This window comes from Sphaeramia orbicularis, chromosome 17, assembly GCF_902148855.1.
Source record: "Sphaeramia orbicularis chromosome 17, fSphaOr1.1, whole genome shotgun sequence".
NCBI lineage: Eukaryota > Metazoa > Chordata > Actinopteri > Kurtiformes > Apogonidae > Sphaeramia > Sphaeramia orbicularis.
This window is the reverse complement of record NC_043973.1, coordinates 34,537,133-34,561,000: the sequence shown is the minus strand read 5'-3', so window position 1 is coordinate 34,561,000 and position 23,868 is coordinate 34,537,133. Positions and strand designations below refer to the sequence as shown.

Sequence of the window (23,868 nt, the reverse complement as noted above, 5' to 3'; positions counted from 1 at the left end):
CAAGAAGAAAACAGGTTGCATTTTGGATTTTTATCAAGCAAGAACTGTCTTCACAGGAATAATCTCAATTTAGTGATGTAGGCATTTTTCACGATTTTCATAAAGCAAACTTTGATTAATTGAATTAATTGAACATATTGTCCAAACCTATTAACAGTGTTTAATCCTCTTGACAAATTGTTGATGGAGGATGAAGTTTTTCCTTTATGAGTTGAGTTTGAACTTTTAAAACCTTTTTGGATCCAATAGAAAATGAAAAAATCACAAAGTTTGAGTCTGTAATTATACTTTTCTTTTTTCTTTTGTTCAGACAAGGTATAGTTTTTAGATGTTACCTGAGGAAGACTGGAGTCACAGTTGAAACTGTCAAAAAAACTATACCTTGTCTGAACAAAGAAAAAAGAAAAGTATAATTACATTAACAGAAGACAAAATGAAACATCATTAGCCTTAAGCTTGTGCATGCCTTATGATGATAATATACAAATTGCATTAGATTTGTCCCAGCCATGCTTCAGAGTTTGTGACTTAAGTATCTTTCCAAAAAGGATGATTTGTTGGTTCATCTACCACAAGTCAAACTCAAGAGTTAGTCGAGTCTATCACTTTTCACTGATTTAAAATGATAAATAATTAATGTAGGTGCAAAGCATAAATATAAAAGCTATTGTTACCTGATGTGACAGTGTGATCTGAATAAGACGAGTATTTTTAAAAACTCTGCTTCAAAATCTCTGCTGATGATATCGTCCGGCAGAGACTGGATCAGCGTCTGCTTCATGGGGTCTTCACTCCTCAGGACGTGGTCAGGTGACTCCACACGTATGAGCCCACTACACAACAAAAAGCACATGAGATCAAACAAAACATGCCTGAAAAATATCTGTACCATTTCGTACAACTCATGACATCTGTAAGGTGCGAACTATTAGTTATTCAAAATCAGTAATTAAAAAAAAAAAAAAAATCTATTCACTTGTATTTAAGGTGATTCAGTAGATGATGAATCAAAAACACACGAAGTAGAATCATGTTAACGCCTTGTGAAAAACTGATTAATAGATCAAAACTTTATTTATATAGTATATTTCACTGCACAGTATGTTACAGGTACAAGATCTGTATGGAGAACGTAAATCTGACATTAGAAAACACAGTCAAGATCAATACAAATACAAATACACTGTTTACCCATAAAGTCGGAATAATCTTTTTTTCAGACAAATTTTACATTTTATTCTTATTTATACATATCAATAATGACCTTTGACTTGGTGTAATGATTACACATTGAGTCCTAGTTACACTTTATCTATGAATCATTATATGAGAAGGGGTAAAAATATTTTATTCCAGCTATATGGGCAAAAAACTACTCAACATGAGGCAAAAATGATGAGGATGACAAAATAATTAAGGCAACCATTAAAAAAACAATAATTAAGACCAACTGTATATGAATAAATGTAAGACGATAGTATGGCGTATGAACGGACAGATACTGGAAATCTTTCCTGCCACATTCCATTTCTCTTTACAATAAACTCACCTCTGATGTTTAAACCCTGTCATAAACCTATTTCCATTAATCCAATCCAATCCAACTTTATTTATAAAGCACTTTAAAACAACCGCAGTGGACCAAAGTGCTGTACAGAAGAATAAATAAAACCAAAATAAAAGAATAAAATACAAGTATAGATTAAAAGACATAGAACTGTAGAAAAAAAAAAAGAAAAGCACTTTACTGTTATTTATGCACCTCCGGCCTACTGGAAAATTACATTTTACTTGCACATTACAGTTTATTATTGCACCTTACTGTTTAAATTATCCAGATTTCTTATCCAGTTCAGTTAATACTAATTCTCATTCATTATGTATAGTGTGTTCATACTTGTGTTGTATTTTTTTGGTGTGTGTATTCTGTTTTTTACAGTGTCAAAAGCTGTAATTTCCCAGATTGGGATCAAAAAATCAATAATCTATCTATCTATCTATCTATCTATCTATCTATCTATCTATCTATCTATCTATCTATCTATCTATCTATCTATCTATCTATCTATCTATCTATCAACAAAAAAACAACAAAAGTAGTAAAAATAAAGTAAAAAAAAAAATTAAATATAGGTAATCTATAATCTAATAATAATAATAATAATAATAATAATAATAATAATAATAATAATAATAATAATAATAATAAAATAATCTATACTACTGACAGAAACGGCCAAACTGCTAAATCCACTTGTGTCCCAGAACAACACAGATGAAATGTTCTACAAAGCAGATACATAATATGATAACAGGAATGTTACCTAAATGTCTGCTAGTTATACAAGCATTTTTAACATACTTTTACTGGGAGTCATCAGTGTGCTGATATGGTGTATGAACAAAGCCCCAGACCTTGGCTGGAGGTCTCGTTCCTCAGGGTCTCCTTCCCCGTTCGGAACAGGTCCTGGTCTGGGCAGCGCATGATTTGCTGGTATGCAGCCGTTCTGACCTCCGGATCCTCCTGGGACGAGCGGTACAGCTGCAACAGCACAGACCTCTGAAGAAAGGAAACGGCTGTCAGTCAGCCCATCACTTCCACCGCAGCTCATCATGAATTCATTAACACAACATTTGGATATTTTTTTTCAAAGAGAAGACAGGAAGCAGCTTGACGTACTCATGAGCTTTCTTTAAGTGATAAAATATTTTGACAAGACAGTGGCTGTTTTGGGCAAATCCTCTATTTTGCACCTGGGAACATGTTTTTCCAACATTTCAGTCCCTTGCGGTTTTAGATCAGATCCACCACATTAACCCATAAAGACCCAAACATCCACCACCAAGCCAAACATCTACTGATGGAAACTGTTTAATACCTGTTGATCCACTAATCCTATCAATACTGTAAATAACTGGTGTAAAATGCAGTTTGTCATCTTTTCATGGTCATCAGATATGACCCATTGGACGTTCAGAGGCTCCGTAGTTACCGTGGGAAACACCGTCATCTTCTACAACATTGATTCCCCAGTCAAACCCATGGAGCTGGATCAATGACAGTGGATGGACACACTGGGTTTATGTTCAGTTAATGATATATTTTACAGTAAAAGTCACTTTTTTCTTCAGTTTTCCTCTGTTTCTGATATAATAACCTTTGAATTTACTCTGAGCTTTACTGAACATCTGCATAATCAGTGAATTAAGTATAGGAAAAAAAAGATTTACACTGAAAAATGCAAGTTACAGAGGATAATGTTATAATAAATGGTGATAAATCACTTAAGAAAGGTTAAATAGAGAGGAAAATGTATTTGGTAACTGACACAAAAGTAGCTCATATTGGACTTTATGGGTTAAAATACACTAAAACAAACATATAAATTAAACATCACATTATAATTACATGCCTTAAACCAGAGGTGTCAAACTCATTTTAGGTCAGGGGCCACATATAGTCCAATTGAGCTGAAGTGAGTTAAACCAGTAAAATAATCTTTTTGAATAGTCAAATATTTAATCTGCAGATTAGCAGGAATCAAATTAGTTTAATATTAAGACTATGGAGGACATTCTGAAAATAAATTCACCTTTGGATCCTGTATAAATCTTGTGTCATCCAGTCAAGTCCAACAGAAAATGTATGATTAACAGACACTTGGGTAAATGCTCTAATGCTGTTCTGTTCTATCATCAGTTCAGTTTAATGGTGTCAATGTGAACTCACGTTATCTGAGCAGGAATCCGTCTGAAGGCTTGAACGGCAGCCAGTCTCAGCTCCAGTGCCGCCGACGGGCTGACAGCACAGCGGGTTAACAGAGGGATGAAGGCCCCAGCCCACAGACCAGCGTTTCCCACTGATTCAGAGCATACAGAAGCTGGCAGGCAAGAAAGTAACAAGCATATTTACAGCCCATGAAACTGTCTTTAAGGCTTTATCGAGCAAGTGACTATTTTTGGTCATTTCCACATGCATTACAAGACAGTGAAACCAACAGTTCCAGTGAGGACAGTGAGTCAACATTCTCAGATCCAATGTGGTCCTCCAGGGTCTGTCTGGTCCAATGTGGTCTCCAGGGTCTGTCAGGTCCACCTGTGCTGTGTTCGGTACCATGCAGTACTGGTACTAATGTAATGACTGATGTTCAAAGGGGTCATGTGGATGTGGACAGGGATCTGGACCAGCACTTATGCTGGTCTAATGTTCTAAAAGCGATGTTCATTTCACCTTACATGTGTTTTTCTTGTATTTTTTATATATACTTTTTGGATTTTTTTGTTTGCCAGTTATGTGTAAGGAACTAAATATGGTAACTTCAATAACTTACATTTTCTACATGACAATAAAAACATTTGAAAAATTTCACAAAAGTAACAAGTGATGCCAGGTACAGGTCAGCATTTCAATTATCTCTATATATGTGCCAAGTAAATTGAAACAAAATGTATGTTTTTATAGACGTGAAATTTCACCCATTACATGAAAATGGGAGAAGAAAAAAGATTTTACAATTCATTAAAAATTTGAACTTTGACCTAATTTTTCCAAAATGTAACCACATCTATTCTGGGTCACTGGCAATCTATAAACCAAATTTGGTATGAATTCAACCAGTAGTTTTGTTGCTACAGGCATGTGAAATTTTGCCTATTATAAGTAAATGGGGAAAAAAAAAAAGATTTAAAAAGTTCATAAAAAATTTGAACTTTGATCTACTTTTCCCAAAATGTAATCAAATCTATTCTGGGTCACTGGTAATCTATAAACCAAATTTGGCATGAATTCAACCAATAGTGTTGCTGCTAAAAACATGTGAAATTTTGCCCAGTATAAGTAAATAGTAGAAGATAAAAGTAGAAGAAAAAGATTTTAAAAATTCATAAAAAATTTGAACTTTGACCTAATTTTCCCAAAATGTAACGACATCTATTCTGGGTCATTGGCAATCTATAAACCCAATTTGGTATGAATTCAACCAATAGTTTTGCTGCTACAGACAATTGAAATTTTGCCCATTATAAGTAAATGGGGAAAAAAAAAAGATTTTTTAAAAAATTCATAAAAAATGTGAACTTTTACCTACTGTTCCCAAAATGTAATGACATCTATTCTGGGTAACTGGCAATCTATAAACCCAATTTGGTATGAATTCAACCAATAGGATTGCTGCTAAAGTGTTAAACAAACAAGCAAACAAAGAAACAAACCAAACCAAAAACAATACCCCTTGCCTCCCGTTAAGGGGCGGGGTAATATGTCCTCCAATAACACACTAAGACTGAAATTTTGAGTTTCAGAGTATTCCTACAAGTGCCCTATAAAAGGTTAAATTCATACAGTTTATATCAGGGGTGTCAAACATGCGGCCCGGGGGCCAAAACCGGCCCGCCAAAGGGTCCAGTCCAGCCCCTAAGATGAATTAGTGAAATACAAAAAATACACTGAAGATATGAACAATCAAGGATGTCAAAATAAATTTAGTTCAATTCCATCTAAAGTGGGTCAGAGCAGTAAAATACTATCATAATAAACTATAAATAATGAAAACCACAAATTTTTCTCTTTGTTTTAGTGTAAAAAAATTAAAATTACACAAAAATATTAACATTTACAGACTAGCCTTTTACAAAAATGTGAAAAACCTGAACAAATATGAACAACCTGAACAGTCTTAAGAGAATTAAGAGTAATTTACCAATATTCTGTCTGTTATTAAATGTTTTGTGTATTTGTAGATCCACTGTGATCTGTACGTTGTAATGAACATGTGAAAATGAGAAGCTGAGGCCAAATAATGGCATAAATTGTTAAAATTGCACTTTTTTTTCTTAATAAATTTCATTTTGGTCATGATTGTTCATGTTTCCCACATTTTTTTAAAGGATAGTTTGTAGATGTAAAAAATTTTGATATATAATCTTACTTTTTTTCCACTCTAAAACATAGAAAATAGACATACAGATTTTGGAATTGATATTATTTATGTATTATCATGTTATTATTTTAATGATGTGGTCCACTGCAGGTCATATTGGGCTGTATGTGGAACTGAACTAACATGAGTTTGACAGCCCTGGTTATATAATTCCATTAAATCACCATTGTCAGTGTGTGTACCTCTTTGACTGCGTGGGCTCTTGTTCTTCACAGCCGTCCTTCAGGGTTTCCTCCAGACTCTGTATGAAGGTTTGTACCTGTGGAAGTTCACTGCAGGAGGTTTGGGATCTGTGACACAGCTGATAGACCAGTGATGATCCGGTTAATAAGGCTCTGGACCGCACCTTTGGGACCTCCAATAAAGCCTGAACACAAACACCACACATGACTGTCAGACTGATACTCTGCACTTCACTGCTTTATTAACGCCAGCATTCATTTGACTAATATAGCACAGAAAGGCTTCTGCAAGTTCCAACAAGTTCAGCTGAAGACTTTTAAGACCATCATTATTATCATTTCATCACACTGGGCCAAACTTTGATGATGCATCCAAAGTGAAAACAGAACAACCATGTGTGACAGCAGACGATCACTGCTGGATTTAACTCTTCATCTACTTAAGTTCTTAATTTGACCGTTGTTTTGCTCAAATGCCTCTAATTAGACACTGGATCCAGTCTTTTTTTTTCACATCCTCTCAAAATTGCTTTCAAGGTATTAAATTCAGACAGTTTGGTTTTAGACCTCTGAAAGAACTGTAGAAACCACAGTATTTTATAAAAGAGAACTGGGGCTTTAGTGAAGATTTAAAAAAAAATAATAAGATGCTTCAAAAATAAAGTCAATATATTTTGAGTTAAAAGTCAATGCTATAATAATGAAGTCTTAGTTCTATGAGTTAAAAGTTGCATTTTTATGAGAACAAAAATACAAGTTACATTGAAGATTGGAAAATATATAAAGAACATAATTGTAATATTGGGAGAAAAGGGTAATATTTCTTGTTTCATATTTTCTGTGATGTTTTTCAAGTGCTTTTTGTATGATTGATATATGATTATTTTGCTGATTTCACGATGCTACTTTTCTGTTTATAGTTCTGTGAATGTTGTACATTCTTCTTTTGTTTTAATTTATGTAAAGAGTCATTATGTATCTTGAAAGTATCTTTAAGCACTAAACTAAAAAGTACAAGAATTATTTTAATGTTACAAGAAAAACAGTCCTAATATTTCAAGAAAAAAGGCACAATATTACAAGAATAAGGTTGTATTTTTTTTTTCTTTTGTTACAAAAACTCAAACTATTTTGAGAATAACTCAATGGCAATTAAGTCATAATTGTATAAGTAAAAATTGAAAAGAATGATATTTTGAGAATAAGGTTGTAACATTTGAGAAAAAGGTCAAACTATTATGAGAGTAAACTCACAGTACTTTGGTTACAGATTGAACTCCTGGGTTCAACAGATAATTTTGACATAACTTTTTCATTTCCCCGTGATCCTAGTGAGAATAAAGTGGGTTCAGATGATGAATGAATGAATTAACTTTTTTATTTTAAACTTTCTTATAAAAACTACCTACTGCTGTCAAAGACTTTATTCTTGTAACATATAACTTTTTCTGGAAAAATTATGATGTAATTCCCAGAATATCCTTTTTTATCTTTGTTCATAGTATTTATAAACTTCTTCTACGACTCATAAAAATGTAAACCACAAAAATCCCATTCTCCTCCACTGAACCAGCACAAGTTAAGAACAAGGCCAGTTCATTCAATAATGTTGACGCCGCTGCTCTGAAGCATCGATCTGCCTTAATTTTTTGTACAGATTCAAGTCACAGCACGGTAAAGTTCCTACATTGACCGAGGCGAGGATTTGCGGTGATGGATGAGGCATCAGGGCAATGGTGGTGGAGGACAGACTGAGCGTGCTCGTCCTCCAGCTCTTCGTTCCTCATGAGGTCGGTCAGCAGCAGGATGCAGTTTTCAGATCCACAGGCTGGTAAAGCGTCCAGTAACGGCTGCCTGTGCAAATCAATCAGCACAAACATGCTCAATATCTAAAAATGTGACATATTAGGGGTATTACAATGCTATGAATGATGCAATGAGGAATGTTAAGCTCCGAACTGTGGGTAATATGTAAGCTGTAATTGTATTTGTCAATCACACCTGTGATTTATATCATGTGAATTGTTTAATCTGTATCATTTATTTCACTACGTTATAAATCACACACTTTATACCATTATACCAGCGGTCTTCTGAATTAATTGTGGCTCAATTCCATTTATTTGTGGCTTGAAGTCATGCAGTGAAGACACAACAAAAGGGACTATCTGGTATTTATTATTATACAATTATATAAATCATATTGATGGTGCTGTTATTGTAAATTACACCAGTGTCAGAGTCTCATTTTACTCTTGATTCTGAGGCAGATGTCAAGGTTCAAGGTTCAAAGTTCATTTACTGTCATTCATTCAATGTTGCACGTGAAGAACAAAATATGTACTCAGGTCCCAGTAATAAGATAAGAACAGGATTAACCCTTTCCATATGAATCAGACTCAGGCAAGAAATTAATATCAAAACTGTATAAAGAAGTGGAAAGTGTAAAAGGAAACAACACAGCATATATAAACAAAAAGTGGGAAAAGAGGTGGGAAGAATGTTAACGGAGGAGGAATGGGACTATATCAATGAGCAACAATGGAAAACATGCTCCCTATCATGGAGGGAATATGGCTGGCAGAATATTATGAGATATTTTATTACACCAGTGCAGAAATCTCAGGATACAAGATGCTGGAGACTATGTAGTAAAAGTAAAGCCACTCATTTTCATATATTTTGGGACTGCCCTCATATTGTGCCTTTTTGGCAGGATTTGAAGAAAAGCATGGAAAAAATTTTCAAAGTCCAATTTCCATTCACATTTGAAACTATAGACTTGGGAAAGAGAACCAGGGGAGAAACACATTCACAGGATAAATATCTATTCAGAATATTGTCAGTGGCAGGTAAAAAAGTCATCACTAGGAAGTGGCTACAAAAGGATGCACCAAAAATGGAGGACTGGATAGAGGTTAAGATGACATCTATAGGATGGAGAAGTGGACTTTCTCTGTCAGACTGGATTCAGACAAATTCAACAATTATTGGAAAAACTGGGTTGATTTTATAACACTATTAAGAGTGGATTTTACTGGATAAGAGCAAGTAAACCCTTGGTTCGTGCTACACTTTAAATGTTCAATGTTCATTTTAAACAGCGGAAAAGAATGGAATGTGAAATATACTTATTATTTCCCTTTGACTATATTTTTGGTTGCTTTGTATATTTGTACTATTACTGCTCCCCTGTTTGGAGTATATTTTTGTGTTCTGTTTTGTTTTGTTTTTTTTTCTTTATATACACAGAAGTCATGTACACAATGTAAAATGCTAAAATAATGCTGACTGAAAAAATAATAATAAAAGGATAACTACAAAAAAAAAGAATAGGATTAACCCTTTAAAACCCTAAGCCTAAAATGGTTCGTACCGGACTTTTTTTTTCTTATTTTGACTATGACAAGGTTAGAAAATATGCAGTGAGTGAGTCTTTTAGCCCATTTTTCACTTAGAACTTTCAAAATCTAGCAGTCATTTCCAATTTAGTGCATGTTATAATACTCTTAAACACCCTCTAGTACAGGGTGTAGTGAAATTACTGTAATGAAACAATAACGCCTATAAAGTGCAATGTCTCATGTTTCAGAAACTGTTGGAATTTTTCCAGTTGCACAAACAGTGAAAGAGTTACAGCCATCCAAAATGCATATGTGCAGGGTGTGTCAGCAGTGACACGTCAGGTATTAAAGGGCTCATATTTATCTAAACCCACTTTTATTAGTCTGTGGTTCATTTATTGTGTATTTGGACCCTAACAGTTCTAAAGTTAGAATTTGAACCCTCCAGGTGCTGCAAAGCTATCTTTATATTCATTCCAGCAAAAATCGAGTGGATTTCTACAACCCGTTTTAATTCCAGCTTAATTTCTTACATTTTATAACTAGTGACATCACAACATTTGCACATATAAGGTCCAGAGTTCTGACAAATATTTCTCCAGCTCGACAAAACTGTTTATCAGCAGCAGTGGTTGTAGTAAAAACTGAAAATATGTCCAAACTTGGAGCTGATTATTTAAAATGTTCAGTTATTGGTTGTATTAACGAATGCAAGTGGCTGAACGGGACAGAACAGGACAGTCAACAACCTGGAGGGGGCGGAGCCTGAAGTGTCTCATTTGAATTTAAAGGGCCAGCGCTCAAAGCGACCTTTCTGGTGTCATTAGTCAGAAATAGGGTTGAAGATGGACCTGTGGAGTTGAATGAATGAAGAATTCAGACCCAAGTAGAGCATTTACAGTTTATGGAGACCACAGGGAAATGTTTGAAAATGCATAATTCCATTTAAAAGCAAATATCACTCCTTTAACCAAGTATGTTCGTTTCCTACTACACTTCCATCAGACAAGTTACACAAATACAGTCCATCACAGCACATTGGAATCTCAACCTCCCAGTATTTTAATTGAATGTGCAATAACCTGCTAACTACATCCAGGTATTTTAATTCTAATTCAAATGTGCAATAACTTGTTACCTCTCAGTACTCTTATTATTATTATATTATTATTATTATTATTATTATTATTATTAGTATTATTATTATTACTCTTTTTTTGTCATAATAGTCTATTTACAAATATGTATTTGTGCTTGTATGTGCAATAACTGGTTTTTTTTTTACATGTTTTAGCTGTGTTTATGTTTTGCATGTCTTTTTTGTCATATCTTTACCTTTTTTCTAACTCCTTTTCTGACTCAGGGAAACGCACAAGAATTCTGATGTACCTATACTTACTATGTATCTGTGCAAATGTCAAAATAAAGTCTATTCTGTTCATACTCATTATTTGTTGTAGCACTCCCACACACCATCCTCCCAAAACACAGTTATTTTATCACATTTCCAAAAGACATGTGTGTGATCTACATCAAATTCTCCACATTCCTCCAAAACTTCTGCTGTCTGACTTCAACCTTTGTCTATGTCTCCCAAAATATATGAAACATCAAACAGCAGTGATGGATAAGCATAAGTTGAAAAACAAAGAGATTGTCATGTAGTGCAGAAAAATAGGATGTCATTTTTGTGTTTAATAGCAGTAGAAGTAAAACTCCGATCCCTTATGCAACACAAGTACGATTAGCACACTCTGCTTTAAAATGCATAATTCCATTTAAAAAAGCAAAATATCAGTCCTTTAAAGAGTTAAAAAAAAACAGACATATAAAAACACATACATAAGCAAAACACACCATTTAAAAGACATTCCCTAGCAGATGTTGTAAAACCTGAGTTGACGCTCTCCTGCTTTTTCCTGTTGTGTCATCTGTGTCAGAGGGTCGTTCCTGATCTGATCTACTCTCACACAGACTGTCCTTTGTTTACTTGGTGAATTGGCCAGAGGCTGTGTATTTTTCCTATTATACTATTAACCAAGAGCCCTTTCAGCTTAAATCCAATTTAGTGAGAGCTGAGCACAAGCTCTTTCATTAACTGTAATGCAAATTATATCAGTATGTTCAGCTAATTTTTGACAGATTCGGACATGGATATGTATAAATCACAGCTGCAGGAATGAAAACACTGACCAGTCATTGCGGCATTTGAATGATGATTCTTGCCAGAGTGTCTTCAGCTGAGAGAACGTCAGATCTCGGAGCAGGAACACCAGTTGAAGGAACTCTTGTGATATCTAAGAGCAGATGAAACACAGAACATAAAACACATCGGCTAAAATTTCCTTAGGGGGTCAAATGAGTGTCCATTTTTGTCAAAAATAAACAGTTGTCCTAAAGTCATAGAAGTGTGTGTAAATAATGCTAATCCATTTGTGCACAGACTACTGATAGTCTTTGACAGTGGAAGCTCTATTTTCATAAATATTGGATTTGGAATAGCATGTGTATGTGAAAACTTTTGCTGGTGGACGGACGTGACAGTGGACGGACGTGACATTACCCATGACGATCTGGTCAGTACCAGTGCTTTATTAGGAATAAACTTATAGACTTACAATTGATAATTCTGCTCTTCTTCATAAATGTTAGCATTGTGGATCTAAAACAATCCCAGCTGACACAAAAACACTAAATGTGTCAGTGGACGGATGTGACATGGTTGTTGTGGATCCCATCATACTGATGCTCTGCAGCCATGTCACCGTTTACACTAATGATCCCTGTGCAAAAATTAGGATCACAATTATTATTGGATAGTTTATCATCAGACTAAAGAGGAAAGAACAATATAGAATTGTTCTTTCTGTATAAAAATGCTTCTTATTGTAAAACAGCTGATTTAAACAGTGCTGTGTGCCATTCTTCATGTATGTATTGGTGGAACATAAGCAGGATGGATCAGCACCATACTCCAGACTGAACCTGTACAAATAAAACATGTGATATGTAGGAGAGAATCTGAGAGGAAAAACTGGGGAATCTAAAAGAATAGAAGATTTGTTTTTCAGCTCAATTCAGTTCAAATAGAACTTGTCCATTTGTGACATGAAAATATAGCATTAATTGTGCTGAAATTGTTCATTTTTGAGCTAAAAAAAAAGTTCATATGAGCATCAACATGTTGAACAGAACTGAAATCCTGTCCATTTGCAGAACTGTCATTCACCAACACAAAGTTCCTTTGGATTCACTGAGATTGATTTAATATGAACAAAGACACAAAGAAGACCTCTGAGCACATTTTAGCCGACGTGCAGATTACTCTCTGGTCTTTTAAAAGTGTTCATGCTCGATTGACTCCGCTGGACTGTGAATATACATTTCATCCCGTCCATCATCTGTTGCCAGCATAGTAATTATATCACTGCGTAGGTCGACGTTTGGAGCTAACACCCCTTTTAAAGCTTTCCCATGTAAACAGACTACGATAAAGTGTGCCAGAATGAGTTTGACTGACCTCCTGTGTAAAGGAAGACATAAAACCATTGGCTGGTTCACAGCAGCGCCCCAGGGGAAGCCAAAGCACAACATGCAAACACAAACAAGCCAACAGTGGTCTGGCAGGGGGATAGGCTACTTCAAACTGATTCACATTCACTGAGGGCATTTCACTGGAAGCCTGACACACATAAGGAGAGTTCCTATGAAATAAATACAGTTAAGTGTGGGGAGGAACCTGCTGCTGGTCCATGAGGCTGCATAACATCCTGATAGTGTGACTGGCTTGCTGAGGTGTCGACGCTTTGTTTCTTCCTGCTCGAACAGATGCCTCTTCCTCAAACAGCAGGTCAGTGAATGCACCACGGCCTAAAGAATCTGTGGAAAAATCAGTGATGGGAGACGTATTCCAGTTAGCATACCCAACGTAAACTCCATTATAAGTAAAAGTACTGCACAGTTTGGTGCTTCTGACTGATATATTATATTAGGCATCATTGAATTAATAAACACCACAGCAACCACTCATGACCAAATAATCTACCAGTATAAAATGTTTATTAACTACTGACCCATGGGGCTGCACGATTAATCAATTTTAAATCAAAATTGGATTATTTAATTAAGACGATTTTTAAAAAAGGGAAATCATCAAATCAATTTCATGTCTCTTGTGCCTACCATAGGTTTCCTCCTATCTGTGAGGGCGGTCTTTCACAGCAGCCCGTGTAATGACCTTAAATCTGTAATTGGCCTTGCAGTAGTGATACCAGTGTAAGCTGTGGTGCATGCATGGATCCCCTAATTCAAATATAACTGCATAGGGATCACTCATCTTACGTGGTCCACGCACAGATGACTGATACCTGTTACTGACTGACATTGGTATAACTTCTGTGGGCCCAACATGGAACTTTCAGGGATTCCGTGATACCATCTCAGATTTGAGGTAGGGAGCAGTGCCTTGCATTACAGGCTGTTCACAAAAACGACATGCCGACTTCTGTTGTCTTTTGTAGTTTTACCCAAAAATCGAAATCGAAAATTGAGTTTTTAGAGGAAAAAAATTGGGATTTTATTTTTGGCCAAAATCGTGCAGCCCTACTGACCCATTAATCCTATCAATCCATGTAAATAATTGGTGTAAAATGCAGTTTGTCATCTTTTCATGGTCATCAGATATGACCCATTTGGACGTTCAGAGGCTCCGTAGTTACCATGGAAACACCATCATCTTCTACAACACTGATTCTCCCGTAAAACCCATGGAGTTTTAATAAATGACAGTGGACGGACATACTTGGTTTATGTTCAGTTAATGATACCTTTTACTGAAAAAGTCACTTTTTCTTCAGTATTCTCTGTTTATGATGTAATAACCCTCAACTTTAATCTGAACTTTTATGAGCATCTACATGATCAGTGATTTAAATATAGGAAAAAAATTATTTACACTGAAAAATGCAAGTTACAGAGGATAACATTATAATAAATGGTGATAAATCACTTAAGAAAGGTTAAATAGAGAGAAATATTTATTTGGAAACTGACACAAAAGTAGCACTGGGTCTTTGTGAGTTAAAATCTAAAAACATATAAATTAAATATCATATTATAATTATATGCCTTAAACCAGAGGTGTCAAACTCATTTTAAGTCAGTACAATAAATTTGGGAAAACACATGATTTTGACTGAAAATTGCAAAATATGGAAGATTATTTTAAAATAGATGGTGACAAATTACTTAAGAAATGTTAAATATAGAGAAAAAATAAATAATAAATAATGATCATCAGACATGACCCATTTGGATGTTCAGAGGCTCCGTAGTTACCGTACCATCTTCTACAATATTAATTCACCAGTAAAACCCATGGAGTTGGATCAATGGCAGAGGATGGACACACTTGGTTCATATTGAATTAATGATACATTTTGTTAAAAAAGTCACAGTTTCATAATTTTTCTCTGTGTCTGATATTATGACAGTTAACTTTAATCTGATCTTTTATGAACATCTACATAATCAGTGAATTAAATATAGGAAAATACCTGATTTTTACTGAAGAAACGCAAAATACAGAGGATAATACTACCTGATTTTTACTGAAGAAACGCAAAATACAGAGGATACTATAATAAATGGTGACAAATTGCTTAAGAAAGGTTCAATAGAGAGAAAAATTCATTTGGGAACAACCACTGGGTCTTTATCAGTTAATATAGAAGCATCTGTATTGTCAGCGCAAGTTACTGTTGAATGGAGCTAGTCAGAATATTATATCCACTTTTACCGACAGGGAAACAAGACATATCCAGAGACTCATTTCAAGATTGAAGAGAATGACCAGAAGACAAACAAAGTTTTGAAATATTTATCTAATATTAGTATTTTATTAAACCACATCGGAAATTAAAAGTGAAAACTCACTGTTTCATGCAGGTTTTAATAACTCGTAAAAACCTGAAATATAAACTGACTACAACTGTATATGTTATAAGTAGGGATGTAACGATATGAAAATTTCATATCACGGTTATTATGACCAAAATTATCACGGTTATCATTAGTATTGTGGTATTGTTGAAATTGTGCTCAAAATGTTCAAAAACTACTTATACACACACTGAAATAATTTAACCAAATTGTAAAAAATAAAAATAAATAAAATAACAGTCCCAATGTCCCTTCTGTGTCAGAAACATTCAAATATTAACCCTTAGTGGTCTGAGCCTATTTTGTCCGTTTTTCAGTCCTTGTGATTTGCCTTTATATATATAAACAAATGTTTACTATACCCATGTTTGGGATCTGTTTTTCAGCACAACTTCATCTAAATCATCTGTCTATTATTTTTCACTTTAACCTACTATAAAAACACAAAAGGACAGAAAACACAAAAAAAATATAAAATTCGATTTGAAAACTGTATATAATTTATTGCATAAATAACACACAGAAGCTTAACGAACCTTTTCAAAGACTTTAAAAGTGAATATATGGTTCCAAAGATTAGGTATAGAAAATTAAAATTGTAATAAATTCAATCTATACTCAAATATTTGACATAAAAGCAGATCTTTACATAGACGTTTTCTCCCCTAAAAGTGCGGTAATCAAACACAGTTATCATGATAATTAGAATTTAAACAGTACTAACCGGCTGCAATTTTACTGCAGTTTATCGTTATACCGGTAATCGTCACATCCCTAGTTATAAGATACCAAAAAGGAAAAAATGGTAGGAAAGTGGTTTAATTTTTATCGTTCTATTGCAGTTTAAGAGCTTTTTATATTATTCATTGTGTCAAATCTTAATCAGTAAAGTAGCTAGAGGTGTCAAACCAATGTAAAGGAGTAATAAAATATATTTATCTTAAAAGAGTAAGCAATTGGTCACTACACTTGTCCCTTATTCTTATTACTCTTGTGATTTGCCAAAATCTTCCATCAGAATATAGACTTCATAGAGTCTGAAAACACAGCCACAAAGAAGTGCATAAGTCTTGTTTCCTGTCAGGTTACTTATATAAAATACATTATAGGTTATCATCGACGTCATGGCCAGTGAAACCAAACTGTGCCCACTGAGGCTTTAGATACAACACTCAAACCATGTGTTGGTTTTATTAATATAGTGGAAAACACTGAAGAGTTGGTAGTACTCCTGACCTGGTCCTGGTGGTGTCCACGGCTGAGCTCTGAGCAGGATCAGAGTAGACACGGTTTGGGTTTTTACTCGTCCGGCTGTTCTGGATGATGTTGCTATGGAAACGACTTCAGTGCAGTTGACTTCTTCCATCACAGTCGATCGATGGCGTTGAATACAGTGCAGCTCTGACTGCAATGACTTGAAAGAACAGAAGAAGAGGAAAACTCTTAAGTACAAGGCTGAGGTGCTTGTACTTAATTCAGAATTTCTAAAGTGTTCAACTTTATACTAAACTAAATCCCTGAAGTGAATATTCTTATCAGGTGAAGTCACATCTCCATATAGTTAGATAGTTTCTGATGAGAGGATTTTAAGGCCTGGACAGTTATCATCCTTCTTACATTCAATAAAATCAAATAATAAACTAAGCAACATAAAATTGGACTTGCATGGAAAATGCCTTACCACAAACCTGAAAACAAGCTTTTCTGAGTTCATGAAAGGTTGACTTTGTAGATTTACAGAGTTATTATACTCACATACAGCGATGTTACAAACAAATAATGACCTAACAGAATATGATGCACTGCTAATTAAACTACGCTACAGTAAATAAAAGCTGATAAAACTAGCTCAACTTTAAACATCTGCAGTTCATTGTATGTCTATATTCACTTCGTATCTATACACTGTGATTCAAAATTCAAATAAATGTATGTTAAAAAAAAAAAAATAATTAAAGCAAACATTAATACATTAGCAATATATCATATAATCACATATGACTGTAAAACCCTGACAAGGACAAGGAAATTACACATACTTGGTTAAAGGAGTGATATTTTACTTTTTAAATGGAATTATGCATTTTCAAACATTTCCCTGTGGTCTCCATAAACTGTAAATGTTCTGTTTGGGTCTGAATTCTTCATTCATTCAACTCCACAGGTCCATCTTCAACCTGTTTCTGAGTAATGACACCAGAAAGGTGGTTTTGAGCACTGGCCCTTTAAATGCAAATGAGCCACTTTAGGCCCCACCCATCAGGTGTTGACGGCTTCTCTGTCCCGTTCAGCCACTTGTGTTCATTTAATACAACCAACTGAACATTTTAGGTAATCGGCTCCAAGTTTGGACATATTTTCAGTTTTTACTACAACCGCTGCTGCTGATAAACTATTATGTCGAACTCAGAGAAATGTTCGTCTGAAGTCTGGACCTATGTGCAAATGTTGTGACGTAACTAGTTAAAACATAACAAATTAAGCAGGAATTAAAATGGGTTGTAGAAATTCAGTCGATTTTTGCCGGAGTTATATAACTTTGTGGCACCTGGAGGGTTCAAATTCAAACTTTTTGAACTGTTAGGGTCCAAATACACAAATAAATGAACCAAAGAATAATAAAAGTGGGTTTAGCAAAATATGAGCCCTTTAAGATACTTTTAGTGACTTGCAAAAAAGCTTACAAGGAACTGGGGAAAGACAGAACCACCAACAAAGGACCAATGGATCACAATTATTGAAGGAATATATACAATGGAAAAAATAACTCACAAACCATGACTACAAGTTGTACAAATGGCCAAAAAATGGAATAAATGAACTGATTATAGAATCTGGAATGGTGGAAGGACTGGATAATGTGAATAGTGTTGCTACCCAAGCATGATTTGAGTGTTTGTTGTTTTTGGTGATTATGTGTTTATGAAATTTCAATAAAAACTTAAGTAAAGAAAAACAAAAAAGAAAAAGGTTGAACTCACTGTATCATCAGACATAGACACTGAATGAGGCCAGAAGTTTGCCAGTCTGCTCTGTTGGCACTGTTTTATATCCCTGATCTTCAGCAGCACAGGCCCTCGCCGCTCATACCTGCTGCTGCATGTCCCGTACACATCTGTCTGAGGAAAAGGCATTAAAGCAAAGTCAGATAATCTCACTGTCAATGTACCATATTATGGAAAGATGCCGATAATTGTGTTTATTGTTAGGACTGAAGATGGTACCAGACAGACAAGGAAACATAGTACACCAGTCATGACAGGGTGTTATTTTAGAGCCAGACACTCCCTGAATACATGTGATGGTGTTAAATATTCATAATACAATGGAAAATATCAATATCTTACCAAGTGTATTTTTCTCATTTCTAGTCCAAATATCTCATCACACTTAAAATCAGACAGAATCACCTAAAGAGAAACTTTTCAGTGAGATATAAGAACTTATTTTTAGGCAATAGATCTTGAAAATCTTATTTCAAGAAATCTTACCAAGATAATTTTCACTTGTACCATTGACAGATTTTTTTGTTTGAATTAAGAAAAAAAAAAAAATCTTGAATTAAGCAAAAAAAAAAAATCAGCCAATATTTGGAACAAGTGAAAATTATCTTGGTAAGATTTCTTGAAATCAGATTTTCCAGATCTGTTGTCCAAAAATCAGTTCTTATATCTCACTGAAAAGTTACTCTTTAGGTGATTCTGTCTTATTTTAAGTGTGATGAGATATGTGGACTAGAAATAAGAAAAATACACTTGGTAAGATTTGGATTTTCTCCAGTGTACAAAATATGAGTGACTGCAGTTAGCAAAGAATCAAAGTACTGTTACATTCTACATGGTGATTTAACAGCTTTGCCATTTTATTCAAGGGCATCACTAACTTCCTATAAACCTCAAAAACAAACTCATACTCGAACTGTAGCTTATCCCTCTACACAACATGATGAAGATGCATGTTCAATTTAACACATTTGGGTTGTTTTTTTCTCATTTTAACACATTTCATACTCTAAGAAAACAGAATTAAAAAACTGCCCTTTTTGCTGACATTTTTAGTATGTTCAAATGTGAAAACCATAAATACATTTTATTTTCATTTATGTTTACTGGTTTACTCTCTAACTTGATGCTGTTGGAGATTAAATGTCAAAGAAAAACTGGATCTTTGCCTCTTTACCAGACAGACGCCACTTTTGTGTTAACATATACAGTACTTATAAGCATGGTCTCTATAGCAAGTGTTTATATGAGCAATTGGGATCAGTCAGCTATTGCATACAATAATAAAAATACACTGTTGCCCATAAAATTTTTGTTTTCAGTTACATTCCACTTTTTATTCCTGGAGGATTCTGTTGGGTTTCTGTAAATTGGCTTGAGAGTCTGGTTTGGACCAGCTCTATATGTAAAATGTCATGAGTTAGATTCAGATTCAGATATTTTATTCATGCACTGAGAAAAAAAACATATTATGCATGAGCAGTTTACAACAGATGTACATGAAAGGGAACCCCAAAGAACCAAGAGTGCTTACAGATAGGGGACCCAAGATAACTTCTGTTATGATTTGGCACTATATTTTTTTAAAAAATTGATTGATTTACTGATTCATGCGCATCACCTTTGACCAGGTACAATGATTACATACTGAGAATAAATGACATTGTCACAATCCTTTCACAAAAAGTTACAAATATTTTATTACAACTATGGGCAACAGTGTAATAGTAATAGTAATAAAAATCATCATCTTCACCATCTAACAGAATATGATTCCAATTACACTGTAAATATGCATAGAAATACACTTTGAAAGTAGCCTCCCCATCACTAATTACAGAAAACATGACCATAAACCCTCACCTCATTCTTTAATTCCAGTTTGGAGACCATGTCGGAGGTCTGGAGCATGCTCAGTAGAGCCCTTTTAATGTTAAGGGCCCACACCTGCTCCCCCTCCTGAGGACACAGGGCCGTGACCTTTCCCCCCTGGAGGGAGAACTTGAGGCGCGTTCTCTCCAGTGACTCCCTGGGAAACAAAAACACCAGATGAGCCCCCCGAGACCAGAGACCACAAACAAGTAAAGCATCTGAACAGAGGATCACATTCACAGAAAAACAGTTGCAGTGCTCTAAAACTATCATATGGAGAGAAAGATGGATAAAATTGCATGCATTTATGCAAAATAATTAAGCAAAAGAGTGTTAAATTGTGCATTTAGTCATTCACCCATTGGTATATTACCTTAAACTTTTTAGGCGCTGAACAGAGTGCTCCTTCTGAGGAGAAAGACGCTTTATCTGTGGATTCCTAATCTGTTGAACACACACGTACATGACAAAAAAGAACATTACTAACATTTTACCAATACCTAATAGGGTCTTTTCCACACTACTTGTTTTAAATCTGACCTGCATCATTAGGTGACACTTGGAAACCACATCAATATCAACCACACAGTCCAAAGCCAGTCCATTCCTACCAGCATTAGAACCATGAAGGGTTGTGGTGACTGTTGTGCTGTACCTGTAAGTGTACCTCACCCCTCTCTGATACGACAAATCAGGGGTAGAAAAGCCTAAAGACATGAAGACATGCACGATTAAAATGTTTCAATTTAGGTAAAAGCTGTATCATAGGAAAATACTTGACCTACATGTAAAATAATCAGCGTCATTGATGTATATGACAATGAGAATGCACTGATTTTATATATGAATTATCACACTGAGGCAAAAACTTAAATCTCACCAGCACAACTTGAATCACAGAGATTTGGGTCCGCCTGAAAGCAATTACCTACTGCATAGAAACTCAGGTAAATATCTCAGACACACCAAACAAACAATAAGTCTGTTAAACTTCCCCACAGAAAACTGACAATTATGCCATTATAACACTGAGTTTGGTCACCTCTGTCACTTCTGCTTTGAATAAATATTGGAAAAGAAACAGCCTAAATTACTATAAAAGGACATAAAAAAGCAGTAAACTCACCATGCAGCAGAAGAATAATTAGTGTAAACTGCAGACCATTATACGATAATAAGAATATAGCCATAGCAACCCACAGTCCCTGTGTGTCTGCCTGCCTCCGAGCGACTACATGTAAGCAGGATGAAAACCAAGCACTGTTCACAGCCACTGAATGACCACGCTTGTACGTGGGCTTCGACACTGACCCATACTACTCACAGCAACCAATCAGGAAATACCTTCAGGGCTGGAGCTACAAACATTCACTGGGCCAATCACTTGTCCCAGCAAAGGGCCTCGATACACTGGGCGGATGTAAGATGTAGTCCACATATGGACAGAAATGTTTACGACAGTAATAAACAGAGTGTAGGATACAGTTTAGCTCTGCAGCATAATACACATTTTCAGACATGGTTATGGGAACATTTCCTGCAGGGATAGTTATGGTATAAACTACATAGATGGGCAGTGTTTTCATCTCATAGCCTCAGCACAAGTACAAGCCTGTATGCTTTTGCACTTTTTAAAGAGACCAGTAACTGAGTAAACTTACTTAGTACTGTCCTTTTTTCTTTCTACTTCTGCACCTCTGCATCTCTGAGTCAAATATTCTCACTCCACTACATAGATGTCCTCATATGCAAATGTAATATACCCCATATTAACCCTTTCATGCAGAGTGGTCACTACAGTGGACAGTTATTCAAAACTGTTGTATATTTATGGGTTTTGTTGTTTTAGTTCCATATCAGCCAACACAGCGGACACTTCTGCATCATCCCATACACTGACATTCAGACCATTACTGTAACTTTATGCTCTTAATAAACCTGATCTGCACTAAACTGAGTGTAAATGAATTGCTAATTGTTATTAGACTGTAATTAACAGTTTTCTTAAACCAAAGTTCTTTTTTTTTATTATTATTATCTCCATGAAATGAGTAAGAACTAGTATTAGATTATGTTAAAAGGTGAGAAAACATCAGATTAGCTGCATTAAAAATACTTTTGTTTCATAGTTTTCACACAGTTTATCACTTTCTGATTATGGGTTTTAAATACATGTTTCTTTGCTTAGAAAATTAAACACATGGTGTCCAAATGAGTGGACATTTTAAGTAACTCTATGAAAAACAGGTTAATTAAAAAAAAAAAAAAAAGAATCAATCTCATTGTTTTTTTCTTGCCTAAAGAGGAATAAAAACACTCAAGAAAAAATCTTGACTAAAGTTCTCATAATTCATGCATGAATGAAAGGGTTTAATTTCCATGTATGAAATATATCTACATTTGAAATTAAATATATAGAAGATGTGTAGAAGTACAGCATAGTATAAAACTGTAAGAACTTCACATGTACAATTTTTTTTCCTATGGTACATTTGACAAACTATATCGTATACTGCACATAGCAATAATACTCCTGATTTAGGGGCATAATTGAAATTCAAGATTTACTTTGTGTCCCACAGTGAAGGGGAATTTGATTTGTCTTGGACTCCTATCAGAGCTGAGCCACACAATCTCAATTAAAAGGCACTTAAAATACATAAAAGATAATATAGCGAGATCATTTATCTAAAAAAACAGAGAAAACATAGTTAATTTACAAAAAAATGAAATTAAATAGTTAAAAACATTATTATTATGTTATATTAAATCATTATGATGTAAACATCTATATGAATCTATATACTCTACATACCCATAAAAAGGCCAATGTATGTGTAAAACTGTTATTTATGCCATGTATTACATTTCTATATAGGTTCATAACTTTAATTGCTACTCTTTCTTTCCAGATTCATATCATCAACATAAAAAAGACAACATCAACCAGTATATTAGGATGTAATATTATGGATTAAGCTACACAACAGTGAAATAAGCACATAAATAACCAAACAAATAAGTACATAAACTGAAGTACAAATAAGTGCCATTTGTAATTTACTTGAATACTTCAAGTGTTTGCAACTTTCTACACAGTTAAACAGATATTCTGCTTTTTATTACACTTAATTTGTCTCATTTTTTACTAAGTGGCTTTTATAGATTCAAGTCAACAAATAAATCATGATGTATGCGATTAAAGACAGACAGACAGACAGACAGACAGACAGACAGACAGACAGACAGACAGACAGACAGACAGACAGATAGATAGATAGATAGAGATAGATAGATAGATAGATAGATAGATAGATATAGATAGATAGATAGATAGATAGAGTAGAGTTACTGCTAGTTGTAGTGCAGGGGTCTCAAACATGCGCCCACCAAAGGTTCCAGTCCAGCCCGTGGGATGAATTTGCAAAGTGAAAAATTCCAGAGTCCAGGCTGTGGAACTCATTTTAGTTCAGGTTCCACATACACACCAATATGATCTACAGTCAAATAATAACATGATAACCTACAAAAAATAATGACTCCGTATTTTCTTCTTGGTTTGATGTGAAACAAATAACATTACACTATG

The 23,868-nt window shown here is 34.7% G+C and overlaps 1 protein-coding gene across 1 annotated transcript; it reads right to left on the bottom strand.

The window, feature by feature from the left end:
• Positions 1–795: 795 nt before the first annotated feature.
• LOC115437392 (apolipophorins-like) lies at positions 796–21,698 on the bottom strand. Its single transcript, XM_030160620.1, has 14 exons — positions 21,406–21,698; positions 21,160–21,210; positions 20,820–20,986; positions 20,653–20,723; positions 20,271–20,436; positions 18,387–18,524; positions 16,642–16,819; positions 13,205–13,344; positions 11,659–11,762; positions 7,795–7,975; positions 6,122–6,306; positions 3,731–3,860; positions 2,416–2,542; positions 796–833 (listed from the first exon to the last, which is right to left on the bottom strand). Exons 1-14 carry the CDS (start codon positions 21,467–21,469, stop codon positions 796–798), a joined length of 1,740 nt encoding a protein of 579 aa, XP_030016480.1. The 5' UTR covers positions 21,470–21,698.
• Between the last annotated feature and the right edge of the window lie 2,170 nt (positions 21,699–23,868).